Genomic DNA, 20048 nt, shown 5'->3' with positions numbered 1-20048 from the left:
TAATGGATCCATCAGATCCATGAATATTTAATTCATTATTTGTGTGACAAAGCCACATTTTCTTGATCCTTTGGTGTTTTATTATTTCGGCCTAAATATCTTAGACTTCTGGTCAGACAAATTAAGACATCTCAATTTCTTTGAAACATAATTTTATAGATGAAACACATTTAAATCCATTAACTCACATATTAATCAGCAGATAAATAAATTTAAAAATTACCTTAGGTTGCAGCTTTTACTGAAACACTTATTTCAACATTTTTATTTAACTTTTCAGGATTTTCAAAGAAAAATAAGGTTACGATTGGACAAATTAAAGCTTCTAGATAGAAACAAATATTTGAATTACAGTATGTTCAAAGTTCATTGAGCTAAAAATACATTAGCTATACGGCTCAGTATAATGGAAACGTATATGAGAAACATTAAACAGTGGTAACAACTCATAACAGCAAATCGGAAATAAGCACCAAAAATATTCTGAACATGTTTAATGTCCAGTTTTCACATTAAGATGTTATCCTGCAGTGTTTTTGTTTGAATGTAGTCTGTGGACAACATGTAGTTCATCCTAAGCATTTCAATAAGACCCCGAAATGATTGTGAACATACAGTAAATTAAAAAAACAAAAAATCGAAAGGTCGAATGGGCCTCCAGTCAAATTTGTTTAGGGATGCAATAACCTGAACACATTTCCTGAATGAAGAGAAGAAATACAATCCTAAACCACAATGTCTTTGTACGTAAAACCATTCAAATTAAGAAGAGTAAAAAAAGGGAAAATACAATTTTAAAAAGACAACAAATTTAAATTCTGACACTTTCACCTCTGTTCAAACACTCAGATGAGGGATTTACAGGATCTCCAGCGGTGGACATCCACTTTCTCGCATCAAGCTAATCTCTGTTCGGAGCTTTTCGTTTTCCTTTAAAACAAAAATAATCGATTGTTGTGATGAACGGTTACAAAATGACCACAGAGAAAACATCCTTCAACGAGAGAAAAGTTAGTTACCCCTTGAAGTTTCGTGTTGTCCAATTTTAGCTTCACCAGATATTCAATCCTCTGTTTATGGTTCTTATGTCCAACAAGTTTTCCATTCTCCTCCGACAGCTTCACGTTCTGCTTACGGAGAACCTCATTCTCCTGTAAAAAAACAAACATATGATCAGTAAAGGCAGATTACGTTGTCTGTTTGTTTGGCTGTTGTTAGGGAACCTTAGTGTAAACAAGCCCAATCATTTTTATTGTGAATGTCACACTGCTCAAATTAAAAGTGTGAAATAAATCAATTCTCCTGGTGTTACTTTGATGTTATCCAAATCAATATAAATATTTTATAAATATAGAGTTTCCTCTCTGTGGGACATATGTTGTCAAGTCTTAACTGAAATATGAAACATGGGCCAGATGACCTTGTGTTTGCACTCGTCTTTTTCAGCCTGAATAAATGTAATCTATAAGTAACCAAGTCATTGTCCTTAAATAGGCAGCGATGACAATTTCCCCCCATATTGTTATGATGTGAAATAGTCGTTGACCGTCCCCAACTGAGCGATTTGAAGTTTCTTCGGGTTGACTAAATGTTTCTCAAGCTATTTTAGAGATATTTCAATCAGGATTAATATGTTGTACCATCACCTGACCACAAGTGGAAAAAAAAGTCTCACCTGGAAAAGTTTCTCATCGTCCTGTATCCGCTGGCTCAGCTCTCTCAGCTCTAAACAACGGTTCCTCAGCTCAGAGGTCAGCTCCTGAACGCAGATTTGAGACTGAGCCAACATGGACTCCTGCGCCTGCAGTCTGTTCCAAACACGAACAGAGAAGATAGTTATCGATCATTAAGAATGAATGAAGGATAAGATAAATATACAATAACCAAACATTTATTAACCTACTAAACTCAACCTCTCAGCATAAGAACTTACTTTCTTTGAGTACTAGTCAGCGTCCTTGTTAAGTCGTTCTGTTAATCAATAAGACAGAGGGACACATTCAATTAAGTGTTCACTCAGGAGAAAATAATATAAAATGAGCAGACTGACTGATGCAAACCTTCTCTGCTCGCTCCTCCTGCAGCTCCTTATTCATAGAGTGTTTGATGGCATCATTAAGGTCCTCACTACAAATCACAGAAAATACATTAATTTTTTCTTGTGACAGCAAAAACTGGTGATCTGATGCATTTTAGGTGTAGTTTGAAAAAGAGGAGGAATAAACTCAACGGATCATTTCCATTCTGTGTCATCTGACTCTGCTTGGTATAAAACTTGTCAAGCAAGGCCTGGATCTCCATCCGGACCACCTCTTTCTCAGTGAGCTGCGTCTAACGACAGTTAATACAGATTATGGATTAGTATTGATGTCATTCACAGACATTAAGCACATTAAAATGTATAGGATGCATTAAAAGATTCACCCATAGTAATTTAATGTAGTGATTTAAATTGAAAACTTTATGGTATAATAACAGTCTATCGTATGGAAAAACTAGAATTTCTTGGCTAATACACAAAACAAATACACTAGAGTCTGCTTTAAACATTTCCATCTAAATTTGAATGGCTGCAAGTTCATTTAATCTTCACATAAAAATATACATTACCTTCAGCCTTGCGATCTCATCATTCTTGGCAGCTCTTTCAGCATTCAGCTCTGCTAAAAGAATCTCCATGGTCATCATGGAGGAGCGTCGATTCTCCAGCTCCCTCTCCTGACTCTCAAGCACCTGGTTCAGATCCCTGTTGAAGCTGCCTGGAGTGTGAGGCATCTTTAGAGGCAGAGAAAAATAACAGGACATAAACACTTGGTGCTGAAAACTAAAAATAATGAATCAAGACAGATGCAAAGTCAGATGTAAAGGCATATATCAACAATAACTAAACAATAAATAGGTTTTACCCGAGGTAATGATTTAGGTGTGACTGCCGTCTCAACAAGGGGTTTCAAACTTCCATTTCTGATCGTTTTCTCAACAGCATCTTGCTGTTGTTCCACCTGGTTCAAAAGGAGAATATCTCTTATTAGTCATTTTGATGAAAATAATCATCCTAAGGATTTACCTAGATTATTTGGGGTATTTTTTTCTGTAGTGAGACAAAGAGGCTCACCTTCTGCTGTAGATTCTGTATCATGACATCCTTCTGGGCTGTTTGCTCTCGAGACGCTTGGAGGAGGCTATTCTGATCATCTAAGACCTTAGTGAGTCTCTCAACCTCCTCAGTGGCATAAGTCAGCTCCTCCTGCAACACCTCCACCTGAGGACAGACATAAATCACACACATTGTAGCTTTATTATTCAAACTAAGGTTTTGCTGTGCCCAAAACTAAAGAGTCGTAATGTCAATACACTTTTGTAAATCTCTGAAAACCCACATGTGTGAACAGAGGTGTTTAATGTGACTGAACATACCTCAATCTTGTTGGATGCCACGCTTCTGTCTAAGCTTTCTTTCAGGTCACACATTTCTGTTTGCATCTTAGAGTTTTGTTCCCTCATGTCATCCCTTTCAAGGCAGGAGGTATTGAACTTGGCCTGGAAGGGGGAAAACATCATTAAATACATTCCCTCACAGATTTAAACATTATGTGTATATGCGGTATGTCATTAAGTTATTAAAGACAAATATGTAGGAGAGTAAATTACTGTGATGTCTGTGACATCTTCAGACAAGTGGGTAATGGTCTGCTCCTTCTGGATCAGCTCAACACGGAGGTCTCTGGTCTGATTAATCAGATCTAGAACAACAACCTATGAAACAGAACAAGAGACATTGAGGAGTAGCAGATATACTAGCATTATATTTGGAGGAATACAAAATTTGAGAGAATCATTGGGTCAGACTTACTTTATTTTGTTCAATCTCTTGCTCCAAGCCCTTTACGATTTCACTGGCAGAGGTTAGATTGAGCTCAAGATCGACAAGTTTTGTTTCCTTCAAACAAAAATTAGATGAACAGATTTAGATGCTGAGCTTCGAATCATTGTTCTAGCAAATAACCATTTTTCACACATGTACACTGTTCTTTAAACTGACCTGTTGTTGGTTTTGTGCCGTTAGGTCCGAGACTTGTTTTCTGAGCTGCGTGTTCTGCTCCACAGTTTCATTGAGTTCTCTGAAGGCAAACACCAAAGTCAGTCATGTTAATGTCAGAACTATTTTCAAAACTATAGTAAACAATTCTTAAAAAGATAGTCTGTGCAAATCTCACTTTGATGTACTTTCTTTGTTTTCTCTCATCTGCGAGATCAGGGTGCTTGAGTGCTCTTGCTCGTTTTGCAGAGAGTTATTCAATTTCTAGAATAAAAGACAAAATAAATGTTAGAATAAAAAGTATAGACAGTTAGGACATGACAGCCATAGTCCATTGTTGAGTCTTTGAATTAACTGACCATGAGCTGTGCTTTCACTTTGTCAATCTCCTGCTGCCGGTCCTGCAGCTGCTGTCTTGACTGATCAGCCTCAAACTTAGACTCAGCTTGAACCTGGTCAAATGAATCCTGCAGAGTCCGATGCTGCTCAAGAAGCTGCTCCCACTCCAGCCTGGAAGGAAAAGTTGTGGACACCTAAGACACATTTGATCAAGAATAATCGCAACACACTATGTGCATTAAACTTGTGCTTACTGGACTTTGTCCATTTGGAGCTGTGTGCTGATCAGACTGTTGGAGAGCTGGCTCATCTCTCTTTGCTCCTTGCTCTGGCGGTCTCTTAACTTGTCCCTCACAGCAGCCAGCTCCTTATCGGACGACTGCAGCACCAGGCGTAGATCACGGATCTCACTCCTCAGGACTGAAAGGAGAGGAAACGAAAGTAGTCACATTGGTACTTTTCAACCTTCCACAAATTAAAGAAATGTCCAAGTTCGATTACAGAAAAATCAAGGCACGTGAACATGTCATTAGAACGTGTCAAAAACCAGAACCTCACCGTCTGAGGCTTGCTGTTCAGACTGAAGGCTTTGCTTGAGCTTATTGACAGTTTCTTGCAGGCTGAGTAGATCTCTGTTCCTTTTCGCTGTCTCTGCAGAAAGTCGCTGCATAATGTGAAAGGAAAAATTAGGGAATCAAAATGGTTTGTATGGAAAAGGGGCAGGTTTTTGCAGACTACTACACATCAAATATAAACATGCAAATGTCGATAAAGAATTTGAGGAGATGATCTACCTCATTCTTCTGGCGTGACTCTTGTGATATCAAAGTGATCTGCTCTTCAAATTTTGCAATTTGCTGCAACAGCTTGCTGTTCTTTAGTTCCTCCTCATTCAGCTGAGACTGGAAAGAGCTGGTTTGCTCCTGATGAGACAGTAGATTAGTGTGACAGTGTGGGGAGCTGAATATATCAATGGTATTACACAGATTTGAGGTATAGTTCTGAGCTGATTTACTTGCACATGGCGCAGTTCCTCAGTCAAGGCCATCTCAGCCATGTCTGACGGAGGCAGCTCATCCCTAATGTCCTCTCCCTTGTTGTCTGTCCCGTTCAGGTGGTCCGGGCTGCACAGAGGCAGGAAACAGGACCGCAAGTTGTACGCTTTTGTGGGCGTGGTGAGAATCTAGAATAACAGATATTTTTGATGATAAAATATTTTTTTTGTCAGGTTTCAGATGAGGTTATGTTATCTGTCTCACAGCCAACTGCAAAAATCTCCTCACCTTTAAAGTTTCAACGTGAATTCTGTTCAGCTCAGAGACCTCCCGTTTCTTGTAAGCGTTCGTGGCTTCCAAAATATTTTCCAAATGCCTGTTGGACTTTTCCAGGTATCTTTTTTCAGACTCCAGCTGAGACAACTGTTTCCTAGAACACAGAGCACCATCCAAAAGCCACATTAATGTCTGCAAAATGTACTTTATGCGGCTGTAAAAGCATTGGAGGAAAAATGGCTCCTTTTAATTAAATAACGAAAACAAATCCACCTTTGAATCAAAAATATATTATAGTTGTATAAACGTCTTCTTTCTGAAGCTAGGAATCAGAGCTGAGCAATAATATTTTAACATACACAAAGAGTGGATTCTGGAGGAATGTGTGACACCATTAAATATAAGAAACAGGGTAGGACATTGTTTTGACAAATTAAAAAGCCAGAAAGGAAGTCGGTTTAACAGTTGGCCTTGTTTCAGTTACTGACTAAAATATGTGTCCATGTGAAGTACGCTGTGCTTGTAGAGAACACTGGGAGTTTTCAAAGGTGTCTTGTATTTTTAAGTTTTGGAAAGCTTGTCTCTCAACACCTGCTAAGCTTCTTTGGTTATGTTCCATGTGAAATTAGATCGAGTGTGGTTTTTAATCATTAAATGTCCTCCTTACTTGGTGATTTCTCTGTACTCCTCAAATGCCTGAAGTGCAGATGTGAGGTCGGACTGTTTCTGTAGCATTTGAGCCTTTAGCTTCTCAATTGTAGATGTGGAAACACTGTCTGCAGCCACAGGGGTTGAGGAGGCTGCTGGAGCTGTGGAGAAATATGAGATTATTGACATGTATCTAGATAAAGAAGATTTTTCTCAGTTTTCTCATGATATTTATCATACTCTCTGTGGCTCTTTCTGACTCCATGGCTGTCTGGAAGGCCTCTTCCAATTCAGCAGAAACTTGGACTACAACTTCCTCGGCTTTCACCACTGATTCAAGAGAACGCAGGTGCCGGTTCTCCTCTCTCAGGCTGTAGTTCTCGGCTGCATATCGAGTCATCTTTGGGTGATGTTCAACCTTAAACAGCAGCAATGTGTACATGACAAAAAAAGTGATGAACAGATGCAACATTAGATCCTGGACTTAACAATTGGTGAGCTCATTTAACTAATACAAATGTAGTCCTATTCTGCTGCATATCGGAGCTATTCAAAGAAACGTATTCAACTAAAGAGCTGAGGTCCTCGGCAGTTAATCAGAGTGTGTTCAGAGGGAATTATATTGTTACCTGATCTCTCAAGATCTTAATCTCTTCTTTCAGCTGGTCAATCAGAGCCTGAGAGTCCTTGTCACACAGGAGGTTTTGTCCTGCCTTCATTTTTTTCTCGAGACGAGAGATGTGGTCTTCTCGAAACCTGACAATCATTCGGCTAGAATGTATGAACTTGTCTTTTTGTGTCCAGGCCGCCTCGAGCTGAGCCACCTTCTGGAGCAGAGTCTGAGTGGAGTCAAACATTACTGTAAGTTCCATTGCAACAACATTTTGTCCTCACAACAATTTAAGAGCGAGAAATAAATGACAAAGCAATTGAATAGTTCCCATACCCTCTTTTCCTCTTCTCGCTTCGTCCAAAGACGAACAGCTGCCATAAACTTTGTTTTAAATGAAAAGTCATGTTGAATGTCAAGGGAAGAGCCTGGTGAGAAAAAAGCCATTTAACATTTGTTAAAAAGAAAAGGAAAATATTATTTAAACGATAATCCACATTATTATAATTTTTTTATTGGTGTAAAATGGAATTATTTATACCCATGGGCAGTTCAGGTCCTCCTGGTGCGATATCTCTCCCATAGTCCCCTCCCGGAGAATTGAGTGCCTGTGCAAGCTGCTCCTTGAGCTTCTTCACCTCAGCCTGTAACTGCCTCACATTTCCCTGTGTATCTTCATTGATGATCGCCTGGCAAATCAAAGATAATTTGTCATGAAGATGAGATAATGAAGTGATCTAGCTTTGAAATTATTGGTGTTGTCTACTTTGTATTAAAACAGTATGAGACCTTGTTCTTGATCAGCTTTGCCCTCTGAGCGAACTGCAAGGTCGACAGGGTTTCTCCAAAACACTTTGAACCAGGGTGGACATTGGCTATGATGTAAGTCTTTGCATTTCCTCCAAGAGAGTCCTAAAATAAAAGGAATAGAAAAAATTGTCACAGTGCACAAGATTTTTGAAATAAACACTATGAAGGGTTATGTTCGACCAAGACAAAAAGAAATTGAAAATTCAATATCAGAATGTCAAGTGACAAAAATGTATAGCTTCTGGTTTCAATTCAAACCACATCACCACTACGGTTTGTTCAATGACTTCATAATTACATTGTGTAATATACAAGCTATATCCAAAACAATTATTGAAAGGGGATGTCAGCAGACATTAAGGCAACATAAAAAACATGTTTCCAAGGATAATGTTTCAGATACACACCAAACCAACTAACCTGCTTTAACTGCATGGATTAGACTTTAAGTTTCCAAAGCACCATTCTCAGCAACATAACAATCTCACCATAAAAAAAACGACATTTATTATGCATGTAAAGACACTCACCCTTAGCAAGAAGGTGAGTTTAGAGTCCCTGTAGCAGATGTGGCGGTTCTTCCCATTGGACACATCCACCAGGGCCATGATCACCTGACCAAGACACATGAGGGAACGATTGATACTGCTGGCCTCCTGAAAGAAAAGAATGCAGCAGCTACCAGCTGTTAGCAAGCAACAACAAAAGTGATACATGTAAAACATTAGTATGAGAGCATTCAGGTGGGAAGCATCACCTTGAGTCTGGAGCCTTCTGTGTGTGTATCTTTCTGCCTCTCGGATCCTGCCAGATCCACCAGGTTCAGCTGAGACATTCGGATGTTCACCACCTCATTGATGGACTCTTTGGACTCCAAAGTCATGGTAAACACAGCATGAGATCTGGAAGACTCGCGGTTCATAGAGGTGGAGGCCACCCGTCGATTACGCCAGCCCATAGACAGAACCTGTGGTTATAAACACAAAGTTTAGTGCAGCTCCACACACTTTGTTCAGCAAATGGTGACAGAGTAAGATGGTGAAGTTGCCTACCTGGTAGGCTTCAGCGGCTGAGTTGACAAACTTCTCCACCGCTCCCTCAACAAACACACCCTTCTTGATATTCTCCCTCATGAAAAGACTGGCTGACGCTGTGTCCAGGAGGTCGTAAATTTGTTCATTGTATATCTCAATAAATGAACATTTGCAGAGGAAACTCTTAGACTTGGCAGACTTGTGGGAGATAGAAAACAAATCACCAAAAGAGTTAGAAAATAAACAACTGGTTTACACCAAAATTGCTACAATAAAATGTTACCACTCACCTGTTCCACTTCTCTGTTTATGAGAAAAAACAGGTACTCAAAGCTTCGAGGGATAACCCCCCGGTGTTCATCTGTGAAGTTATCCAACTCAGATGGTCCTGGAACAACAGATTTTTTTTAAAAAGAGGGTCCCATCAATTATTTTTATGCAAAAAAGTTAAAGAATATGTAATGAGCAATTACACAATGTGAATAATTCTCACCAAGCATGGTAAATGTTTTCCCTGAGCCGGTTTGTCCACTGCAGAAACAAGACAGGAATATGAGAAGAAATTTAATGGATGTCACAGAGCTCCTGCCATTATTTTCTTTTTCATTTGATACTGTAAAATATAAACAAAAAACACTTACTAAGCAAATATAGTGCCATTGTATCCATTCATGCAAGACTCCACAATATTCTTAGCCACAGTGGAGAATACAGAGTCCTGTTGAGGAATCACATATCAGTTCACACATACACACACCAGGATTAACTTTAACAGGCTATATCAGACACAGAGAAATCAGGTTACTATCAAATCACACAAGCTAGTTTAACCCATATGTCTAAGATGAAACCCGTGCTCCCAACCTGAGATATGTCCATATCAGCCACATGGTCATAGGTGAAGGTTCTCGGCTCTGGCTTGGAGAGCAGACGGATGGTGTTGGGTGAGGTGACGGTGAGACACAGACTCTGATCTCCATCTGTGGTCAGTCCAGTGCCCCGGGTCAGAGGTCGCACTCGCACAAAAACTTTGATGGAATCGCTGTCACCACTGTAAGACCAGAGAATAACATCAACACCCATGCCATGTAAAAACTGAGCCGGTGATGGTGAGAATCAAAACAAACGGTTGTTTGTCCCTACAGCTGCCCATTAAATTCAGTGGACATGAAATTGTTAATCGGTTGCGTCTGTGTCCAAGTGTTCATTCTTTAATTTCCTTCTGGATCAATAACGTATCTATCTATCTATCTATCCATGGAGCATACCGATTCATATCTATCTTTCTAGCTATGGAGTAAACAGATCTATATCTATCGTTCTAGCTATGGAGTATACAGATCTATATATCTATCTATCTTTATATAGAGTAAACAGTTCTCTCTATCCATCTATCTATCCTTCTATGGAATGTAAAGATCTATCTATATATGGAGGAAACAGATCTCTCTATCTATCATTCTACGGAGTATACAGATCTATCTGTCGCTTATTGTTATTGTACAATATTCACCGTGACCTGAGATAACACGGACCATTTTATGAACATGACCATCAGGATGAAACAGAGAGTGATGAAGACTCGTTACCTGGCAACAAGCTGGGATGAATCGACCGATCCTGTCAACAGAACGATAAAGATAAGAAAGTGCTTTGCTGCGTATGTACTAGCTGACGTTAGCAGTGACGATGCTCGATAAAACAACAGGAGCGGAAGTTCACAAGCAGAACAAGTACGGATTTGTGGCGCTCACCTGCTCGACTGGTGTTCATCGCTGACATGGAAATATTCACCGTTATGTAGTAAAAGGAACTTTCTTCACATCACGTCGGAGAGAAGGGGAACAGCTCTGTTTACATCCTTCAGAATTGGCGGGCCGGTTTGCTACTGGAATTCTTCTTAGGTTTTCATGACCAAAGTGAAGGGCATATACTGCCACCTATCGTTACGGAGGAGGTAGCGTCCACGTGGGGTCTGCTTGCATAAATATATATAACATCTTTAATCTGGAAAAATTATGGCTCCATTGGGCATGTAGGATGTAAAGCAGTGTTTTTATTTAGTTTTTCTGGAAGGGACGTATCAGAAAAGTGTATTACAGGCAGAGGCAGGCAACTGCATGGGGCCCCAGGCCATGACAGGCCGCCGAGGGCTGACGAGCTCTTCTCCACAGCAATGTCTCAAGTTATTGCCATTGACGAAAATGTGAAATTCCATAAATATTTTACACTTCCTACCCTTCCTTGGTGTAAAATTATTTACAACATTACTATTTTTTATTTATAACGATGTTTAAGGTGCTGCCTGGCAATTGTTGCTTGGGGCCCCAATAGACTCTAGTGAGTAGACTCTAGTGAGACTCTAGTGAGTCTATCACCACTGAGTAAAGGTTAAGACCTTTAAAGTTGTTTACCGGCCGCCACATTAATATTTTTAGTAATACACCAAGTGAGATGTTTCTATGTTCAGTTTAGAGCCTTAGCTCTGTGAGAACTTCTTTCACATCCATGCAAAATTGGTATTGTACATGAAATATCTTTAACTGAATTGATACTGAATCAAATCAAAACCTTGTGAATCAAGACTAGAATTGATTTACTTATTTCTTGATATAGTATTTACAAATTAGGAAATAAAATACAAAAGTTTTCTAAGAGATAATTCGAAGTTTCTATAACAAAATATATACATCTTCCATCTTAAAGGTCCAAACAACAATTTTCCCTTTAATTCACATTATGTGCTGTTGGATCTGAAACCCCTCTTTCCAAAACACACTGTACATCCCAGACCCCCCCCCCCCCTGTCTCTCTTGGACCTCTCAGGATCCACTTTGGTATGCAACCACCATCTGTACCTCTGTAACTAAGACAATTAACTTCTCATTTCCATTCAATGCTTTCTTACTGGAATGACCATCGCTTCTTTCCAGCTCAGTGGCATCTGTCCCTCATCCCACCTCTGAACATCTTGTATCAGAGCAGCTGGATAAAGATGATACAAACGGCGACACCATGTGGGAGGTTTAGGATATAAAGAAACAATAACATGCTAAAAATGTAACGTCTCATCTGTCAAGGTGTTTCTGATGAGCTTTCATTGGTTTCTCAATATTATACCTGGGCTATAAGATAACCAAACTATCGCCATGACAACGCGCCAACATCAACATTATTTATTAACTCTACTATCGTATACTCTCTGCACGCTCTTTACCTCAAATTGTTACTTATGATTTTATACGCCTTTTACTTATGTTTAGATTTGATTATATATATTATTATCAATTAATAACAAATTATTATTATTATTATGACAATAACGCTAAGTTATTATTAATATTATATATAATTACTGTTATTATGGTAATACCACGGCTTGGTTGATTTTCCTTTTGTGACATATTCGTTTAAACTTGGAAAAACGGAGCCCACCCCAAATCTCGAAATGTCTCCTGCGGTCTAGATCCGGGCCTTCTGATTACCGTGACAAAGGCTGTGAGTAACCCACTTCCCACGCAGTGCCCGGAAGCCACGTTTTTTAAGACACACAGTTCTTCACAGCAGTCCTCTAGTTTTTCTATGTATTCAACAGCAATATCACACTCTTGTCCTGTTACGTTTAGTTGGCTGGAGAGTTGTGATGAAAGCAATATAAAAACATAAAATAAAACCAATCGTTTGCGCGTATGCAGCTTAAAACGGGTGAAAATGTCTGATTACCGTGAAAAAAAAGACCCTAAACGTGGATTGTTGAGTAGCTCGCATCTTTGGTGTCATTTAAACCTGTTATAATCACACACATTATGCCAATTATATATATTTTAATAAACTGATGCACGTGGTGCGCTTGGTTGCTGTTTACAGAGTTTTGAGCTGTTGTGATAACTATCTTGCTTTTGCACACATCTTCGGGGAGTTGGTCCTTGGTGCGCAGCCGTGCATTAGATCACATCCGCTCTGTAGCCCGATTGGCTGCTCAACCAGGAAGTGTGTTCGCTTTGAACGCTTCCCGTGATTTCATTGGTTTGTTTCCAGACTTTAAAATTCCAAACGGTTGTCTCATCGAGAAAGGGACACTCGAGAGGATTTTTCAAAGGGTCGCTCCTCTTTACCCAGACTGAAGCTACATGGTCTGACAGAGACCGTCCTTTATTCTGCTTTTCCAGGTAGGTGCGGAACAATGTGTGAGAATATAGGGCGGGTGATAGTTTAGTTTGTTTTACTTTGCTGTGTGTTAGTCTAACGTCATCCAGCGGGTTAGTGTTCCTCCGCAAGTCAACTCGATGGCAACGTTAGTTCCTAGATAGGTGTTAGCTTAGCAAATGTAGCCTTTGTGCTTGTTAATTAACGCTCGTTGTGTTAAAATTGCATTAGCTTGTGTGTGGTATGTTTCCTACAGTTCATCAATCTGCGCAGTGACTCGTGGCTAATGTGAATGAGCAGTTATGACCGAAGTGAGCCGGGTGTTTGTGTGTTTCTCATTACTGAGCGCCACAACCAACACCCTGAGCTGAAGTGTAACTTATGTTATTAGCAACGATTGTCAGGAGACGTCACAAAGACAAAGATGTCGGTCATTAACAGTGTGGGCGAGTCAGAGGATAGTTCGAGGATTCATCCTCGTGATCTGAGCCTCCAGCAACGTTAGCAGAAGTTTGTCTGCTAGTATCATGGCCTCAGATCAGTCAAGACGTTATCACATGTTTGTGTTGTTGATGACGTGAACATACTAGACACACAAACAGAATCATGCTGTCATGGAACAAAGAGTGAAGAATTGAAAGGGGTCTGAATACTTTTCGTACCCACTGTATATTGACATCTGTTCACCTTTATACACATGCATACATTGTTCTTTAGTCTCTTAATATCCGCTCATATGTTCTGACTTGACTTTTAAGGCATCCAAGTTTAAGTCTTATGGGATGTTTACTCCACATTATTCAGATTCCAGTTTAGTTGAATTTCTGGATTGGCTTATAGTTAAAAACATAATCCTAACTTGGGTCTAATGTATATTCAATTTGAAATCTAAGCTAAAGGTCTCACATTCAATATTTAACTTACTGGGTTTGAACAGTAAATTAAGATGTCATATGCAAAATGATTATTAATATCATTATTCACACTAACCGTGCTCGCAAACCATTGTTTAGCCTGTTGGTGTCGTTTACTGGGATCCTTACATTGAACTGTGTTTTCTAATGTCAATATTTTCAGGCATGCTTCTGCTGCCATTGAAAGTCAAAAGGTCGGCTGAGAAAAATGTAAACGTCATTTAAATTCTGACATCTCTGGTTGCCAAATCAACTACCCTTCATTTTGACCGTTGCTTTAGACAATTGAGGCTTTTATTTCTGAGCTCAACAACACAACACAATGACACTGACAGAAATGGACTGATTGCTTTCAAGGGGGGGAATTGTTAGTGCCCTCTGGTGGGAAAACTGTGTAACGGCACCACTCTTTGAAGCACATTTGGGGTTTGCTCTACTCGACACCCCCCTGTTGTGTTCCCTTATCCGCCAACATCTGCACTGCTGCCCATATATCTATCTACACAATGTTGACCACCAGAACAACCTTAACCTTAAGATCCCGGTTATGTTTTACATATTTTTTAAATGTCCTTACTTTTCCCCATTTGTTTCCAAGGACAATGTGTTATATTAATACAAAATGTAGCCACGTGGCAACCAAGCTTTACCAATAGAAGTAAGTAGGTGGAATCTCATTTGTTTAGATTCTATGACATAACGTCCCGTCTTCTTTTCTGTGAAGATGGTTCTTGCACATCAGAAACGGCCACCACCAAATATTTCTTATCTACTGGGTGCAGCTTTCATGATGGCGCCTCCTCCCCTTCAAAGTGTAGCCTGTTCATCCCAGCCCTCAAACTGATAGTCGGTCTCTCTGCTTTTACAGGATGAGTTCTGTTGAGGTGAATGATGAGAATCGAGGGTTCTGCCCTGGAGGAAAACACAACAGCTCAATTACCGACATATTTGACCTGGATCAGCCGACCGGGAGGCCGTCCATCCTGCGTCAGTCAGAGAACCTGCCCAGCAAGACTGTGCCGAAGGGGATGAAGGTACAGAGCCGACTGCTTGTAATCATTTTAGATGTTTTGTGTTTTTTTCAGTCACCATAATGAGACTAGGCGGAAAATAACAATTACTCCCAAACAATAAGCCAAGTGATATTTCATTTTTTTCTGTTTCACTGTTCAACACAAGACGCTTGAAATGTTTAATTCTCTGACCATTTGAGGTTTTACCAAGTCTTTTTTCTTGCCCGATATAAAATCATAGCCAGCCAAAATAAATCTGTTAAAATATCTATTGAGAAATAAATCCACTATCGTAACTGGGCATTTAAATTAATACTTTTTTCGTCAGTTTATTATTGCTGTAGATATTTTGTATCCATGAAACATTTGCTAATCTCCCCGGGCTACTTGTCTCTAGGTTTGTTTTCAGACCCCAAGAAGAGACCCTATGACCAAGAAAATTGTCCAATCTCCGAGCAAGTCTGCGAAGATGACCAGTGTGGACGAGTGCACAAAGGCAATGGAGACTTTAGATATAGATAAAATAAAGTAAGTTACATTTCTTTTACTGAAACAAGCATCCAGAGAAATAAAGGTTCTGTTTAAGTCAATTTAAAAAAAAAATCCTTTTTTGCTTTTCCAGTCCTTCACCACAAGAGGTCCCTGAGAAGCCAGATGAGCCCGAACCAGGTAATTTATCCCAAATGGCAAAGATATTTCACTTGAATGTTTCTGAACGCTGTGGAATTAATGCAAATCCCCTCGACTTCTCCTCAGAAGTGTTGTCTTATCCTGATGACGAAATGCCAATACAGAGCAAGGGTGGTTATCAGCTGGATTTTGACAACCTGGAAGCCATGAATCCGTTTGAGGGAACTACTAAGATGGTTCTCTCTCCAGCAAAGCCCGATGGAGAAAACTCTCCCCCGGATCAAAATGTGTCTCAACACACACAGCCAGAGGATGTCTTGGAGGAGCCCACCAAGAAGGAAACGGTCTTAGATGAGACACTTCCCTTTGCTCCGTCTGTGGAAAATTCCCTGGTTGACATCTCTGCCAACTTCAGCTCCACAGAGAGCAGTGTGGTCACAGTGGCGAACGTCCCAGCAGTTGAGGAACAAGATTTGTGTTCTGCAGCGCCCGAAGAACAACCTGCTGAGACGTCTCCAAGTGCTTTGCAAGATAAAAAACAAGACCTCTTTGTGGAGGACGCCCCTCTGCCATCCAAAGGTTCATATTGCTTTGATTTTGATAACCTTGATGAAATTAATCCTTTCCAAACTGGTGGCGCTAAGATGCAGAACTCCCCTGTCCTCGGGAGAAAGCTGCCAGACAATGATCACCCTATCGAGGAGCCACAGGTGAAGGAAAACAAACCTGCAGATATTGTTGATGTTCATGAGGTCGCTCCGAAGTTGCCTCCTCAGCCTGATGTGAAACCCATCGCTGCAGTTGTCCCAATATGTACTAACGCAGCCACGCCTCCGTCTACTGAATCTCAGCCAGATGCGGCCCCAGTTCAGGGAGGCCCAATCAAACTCGAGTTCAATTTCGACGATGGAAGCGAGGTCAGAAAGAAACCACCACCCAAGAAGTTTGGCAAAAGGCCACCCGGTGCAAAATCTAAAGCAGAAAAGCCAGTGTCTGATGTCAAAACACGACAGGAAACTTCAGTCAAGCCGGATGCCGGCGACGTGGCCGAAGTACCAGTTCCCAAAAGCTCTTACTCCTTTGACTTTGAAAAATTTGACGACCCAAACTTCAACCCGTTTGGCACCAGCACGGGCATGAATACCACTCCAGTGTGCAGCCCTGTGCTTACGGAAACTGCCATTCCAGAGCAGACGGAGAAGCCTGCGGAGGAGGAAGCTGTATCACCAGCCTGGTATGTTAAGGTTTTTTTTTTTTTTTCTTTCTTAATAGCATGAGCCAAGTGTCTACTTGCAGTGGATGCTTCCCTTGACAACAGTGCTTTTATTCACTGTACGTGTGTTTTCCCTGTGCAGTGTTGTAGAGAGTGTCCCAGCTGCTGAACCCAGCCCTGAACCGGTAAGAGAAGTGATGTTGATATAATACTAAATAACATCTTTCCATTTAACTATTTGATTCACCACAAATATTTTGTTTTTGTGGATTGACAGACATCTGCCCCCAAACTCCACAAGGAAACCGCGCAGAGTCTCCCTGAAGCGTCCGAACCATTTCAAGCTGAGCAGAAGTCAGAGCCTCCGATGTTTGAATTCAACGAAAACTTTGTTCCTGGAGCAATGTGTAAGTTAACGTCGGCCATTATGCTGAATTATTTTTGTTCCCTTAACCGGGATCTTCAATAGTTTCTATAACAAGTTCAACACACTCACTCCTCAGTTTGATGTGAGTCCATTCCATTTCTTCAAAAGATCTTCATTGTTTGTCTCCCTTTGTCTTTATCTTTGTCTTTAGTCATGGCCAATGATTTGGATGGACAAATGGACTACCTTGAACAGTTTGGGTCCAGCCGTGTAAGAACTTGCATCGTGTTTGTTAAATAAACTATTTCACTGTCAACTCCATAAGATATTAAATATTAAAATCTCCGTGGCCAGTTCAAGGAATCTGCACTGAGGAAACAATCCTTGTATCTTAAATTCGACCCGCTCCTGAGAGAGAGTCCGAAGAAGCCCACAGCCGCCGCTGAAGCCACTCAGACCCACGGGCCCCGTCCCGCGGCCTTTGCTTCACGGTACCACGTTCTTTTCTTTTTACGTCCTCTGATTGCTGCTGCTGTCACTGGATGTTAGAGCTGAATTTCTTTTTCTTCTTATTCAGACTTGAAACTCAACAGATGGCAGAAGAAGAGGCGTCAAAAGCGCCGCGGGACTGTGATTTCAAACTGTTTGATCCTAGAGCACCAGTAAGTCGCTGCTGAACCGCAAACAATCACTGATTCTGTGGCTCTGTTTTCTACACTCTGTGTTTCTTTTCGTCATCTGCTCACCTTGTTTACACTGTAACTGTCATGTAGGCGACGCCAGTCTTCGAGAGCCTCGTCCCATCCTACCCACAGCAGGCAAACCCTGACGAGTCCATTATTGACGTGCTGAAGTACAGTCAGAAAGACATGGATGCAGCTATCGCCAAAGTCCAGGCGGAGGTACGTCCTAGCCAGTGTTTTGTGATCTGACATAACGGCAGTCGTTTCAAACACAGGAGCTTTTCCAATCAAGGTGATTTTGTTTTGGTGAATGAGAATTTCACATATTGATACAGAGTCAACCACACTAGGCCAAGTTCTTGTCAATGTTTAATTCAAACATACCCTGGAGCAGTTTAGAGTTATTTGATTCAGCCACAGCAGGTGCAATGAAGCAATAACTGTGCTCCTGATATGGTTGTAAGGTTCAACACGAGTGTTTCTAAAGCAGAACGATAGGTGAAACTGTATCAGTTTCTCCCATCATTAAAGGAGACTAGTTCAATTTGTTAAACTTTAGTAACAACAACAGTACAAGTATCAAATGCTGCCATGTTTTATCACTGAAGGTTCACATCAAACTCCGAAATAGCAAGTAAAAAAAATAGTTTTACCCTGTGAACTGCAAATGTACCTGTTTGACGATACTATTGAGAAAAAAAAAAAAAAACATTTCTAATTAAATTATTTGTATTTTCACCAACAGTCAAAAGAGAAGGAGCAGCAATGGAATGAAAAACATAAAAAAGTAGTTGATGATGGTCAAGAAATGAGGTTAGTTGTGCTTCTTTGAATTTGTCACTTTTAATCAAATAGAGAAGTTTCAGTATATCTGACTTTTTTTTCCCTCTGCGCAGGAAAATAATCGCAGAATTTGAGCTTATGGTCGCAAAAATTATGGGTAAGTTGACATATATTCTAACATGTTTAACTCTAAAGAAGTCAGACCATAATGGCTTATTTGAAAACCTCTTCTCTGATGTTGTTCAGCCGATCAAGAGAAGGAGAGAGAGGTGGCCCAGGCGAAGCTGAACGAGGCTCTGCTGGAGAAGGAGCAGACGTCCAGCGACCTGAACGCGATGGAGAGATCTTTCTCTGAGCTTTTCAAGAGACTGGAGAAGTACAAGGACGTGATCGAGGGCTACAAAAAGGTCAGAAAGCAACAACTCCTTCGCTGTGATAAACCACAAACACTTAATGTAGTTTAGGATTTCACTAAACCTGCGGTAGTTTGGATTGTAATTAGTTTTCTTTGCCATTCCCCCAGAATGAAGAGACTCTGAAAGCCTGTGCGCAGGACTACCTGGTGAGGATCAAAAAGGAGGAGCAGCGCTACCAGATGCTAAAAGCTCACGCTGAGGAGAAGATTGGCCTGTAAGAAACCAGCCCCCTTTGTCTTAATGGTGGAAAAATATATAAGGCTTGCAGTGGCTGACTGTTTTTGTTCATCCTCAGTGCAAATGGTGAAATCAATGAGGTGCGCTCAAAGTTCAAGTCTGAGGTGTCGGCTCTACAAGCTCAGCTGCGGCGGGAGCAGCTGAAGGTTCATTCGTTGGAGAAGAGCCTCGACCAGAAGGTGAATGAACAAGTCTATAAATCTTATAAAATTATAATCTCAACATTTTTCTAATGTTCCATTGTTTTGTTGTTGTTTTTTTCCCAGGAGAAGGAGGCTGAAGAGCTGACCAAACTTTGTGATGAACTTATCACCAAAGTTCAGAAGGGTTGAGCTCGTTTTGTAAATACTGTTTTAAGTTCTTCTGTTTTTCCTTGTTTGTCATTTTGACTTTTATTGTTTGTCTGTCCTTGTAAATGTTCTTAGAAATACTGTAAAAGAAACGAATAAAGATGATGAGTTTAATTCCTGAATGATTAGTGTTTGTAAACACTAGGGGGCAGTGTTGGATCTAGAATTTGTTCATGGAGCGCAGATCTCAAACTTTTCAGCTCATAAACCCTAAAATAACCACAACTCCAATTGTTCTGAAGGATATTGATTCGAGCCATCAACAATTACCTGCTGAAACTGATTGTCGTTATCACCTCAGGGGTCACATTGTAACAGAAGAAATCAGTAGGTTGATGATTTGAATGGTTTTTATTTTAAATTCAACTTATTTATTATTTATTGAAATTGGAGAATTCTATTTAATTTCATGAAATCTTAAAACCCTCCCTCTGCATTTCAAAGCCCCCCCCCCCCCCCGGGGGTCCTGACCCCTGTTTGGGAGCCACTGATCTAGATTTTGGGTTTAAATCGTAACAAGTGAATGTGGAGGTAAACGTGGCTGA

General features: G+C 40.4%; 2 protein-coding genes across 2 annotated transcripts; one reads left to right on the top strand and one right to left on the bottom strand.

Moving 5' to 3' along the window:
* Positions 1–166: 166 nt before the first annotated feature.
* Positions 167–10649, bottom strand: kif15 (kinesin family member 15). Its single transcript, XM_062397711.1, has 35 exons — positions 10506–10649; positions 10341–10371; positions 9616–9802; positions 9393–9469; positions 9245–9282; positions 9042–9139; positions 8770–8949; positions 8475–8684; positions 8248–8373; positions 7697–7819; positions 7449–7596; positions 7244–7335; positions 6927–7136; positions 6538–6715; positions 6317–6458; positions 5662–5803; positions 5394–5561; positions 5173–5301; positions 4937–5042; positions 4633–4798; positions 4399–4549; positions 4218–4303; positions 4043–4121; positions 3854–3940; positions 3652–3756; positions 3418–3540; positions 3116–3262; positions 2907–3002; positions 2611–2775; positions 2231–2331; positions 2061–2127; positions 1934–1971; positions 1676–1808; positions 1020–1151; positions 167–930 (listed from the first exon to the last, which is right to left on the bottom strand). The coding sequence occupies exons 1-35, from the start codon at positions 10531–10533 to the stop codon at positions 859–861; spliced, it is 4161 nt and encodes a 1386-aa protein (XP_062253695.1). The 5' UTR covers positions 10534–10649; the 3' UTR covers positions 167–858.
* Positions 10650–12813: 2164 nt separating this feature from the next.
* On the top strand, positions 12814–19617 carry tacc3 (transforming, acidic coiled-coil containing protein 3). The gene is made up of 17 exons (XM_062398092.1): positions 12814–12920; positions 14680–14845; positions 15222–15352; positions 15447–15493; positions 15581–16688; positions 16810–16852; positions 16945–17074; positions 17246–17304; positions 17389–17525; positions 17612–17696; positions 17808–17936; positions 18463–18530; positions 18614–18657; positions 18747–18907; positions 19024–19130; positions 19212–19332; positions 19420–19617. Exons 2-17 carry the CDS (start codon positions 14681–14683, stop codon positions 19483–19485), a joined length of 2601 nt encoding a protein of 866 aa, XP_062254076.1. The 5' UTR covers positions 12814–12920; position 14680; the 3' UTR covers positions 19486–19617.
* The last annotated feature ends 431 nt before the right edge of the window (positions 19618–20048 follow it).

The sequence above is a fragment of the Platichthys flesus genome, chromosome 10 (genome assembly GCF_949316205.1).
Source record: "Platichthys flesus chromosome 10, fPlaFle2.1, whole genome shotgun sequence".
NCBI lineage: Eukaryota > Metazoa > Chordata > Actinopteri > Pleuronectiformes > Pleuronectidae > Platichthys > Platichthys flesus.
The sequence above is the reverse complement of the archived record's forward strand: the minus strand, read 5'-3'. Positions and strand labels throughout refer to the sequence as shown.

Bases quoted from the DNA above. Each gene is read 5' to 3' on its own strand.
- kif15 (XM_062397711.1), bottom strand. From the start codon at position 10,533: ATGTCAGCGATGAACACCAGTCGAGCAG. The intron at 4,304-4,398 runs GTCAGTTAATTC...CTTTTATTCTAG, and splicing joins AAGTGAAAGCACAGCTCATG to AAATTGAATAACTCTCTGCA. The intron at 3,757-3,853 runs GTAAGTCTGACC...TCTGTTTCATAG, and splicing joins AAGAGATTGAACAAAATAAA to GTTGTTGTTCTAGATCTGAT.
- tacc3 (XM_062398092.1), top strand. From the start codon at position 14,681: ATGAGTTCTGTTGAGGTGAATGATGAGAATCGAGGGTTCTGCCCTGGA. The intron at 18,658-18,746 runs GTAAGTTGACAT...GATGTTGTTCAG, and splicing joins TATGGTCGCAAAAATTATGG to CCGATCAAGAGAAGGAGAGA. The intron at 19,131-19,211 runs GTAAGAAACCAG...GTTCATCCTCAG, and splicing joins GCTGAGGAGAAGATTGGCCT to TGCAAATGGTGAAATCAATG.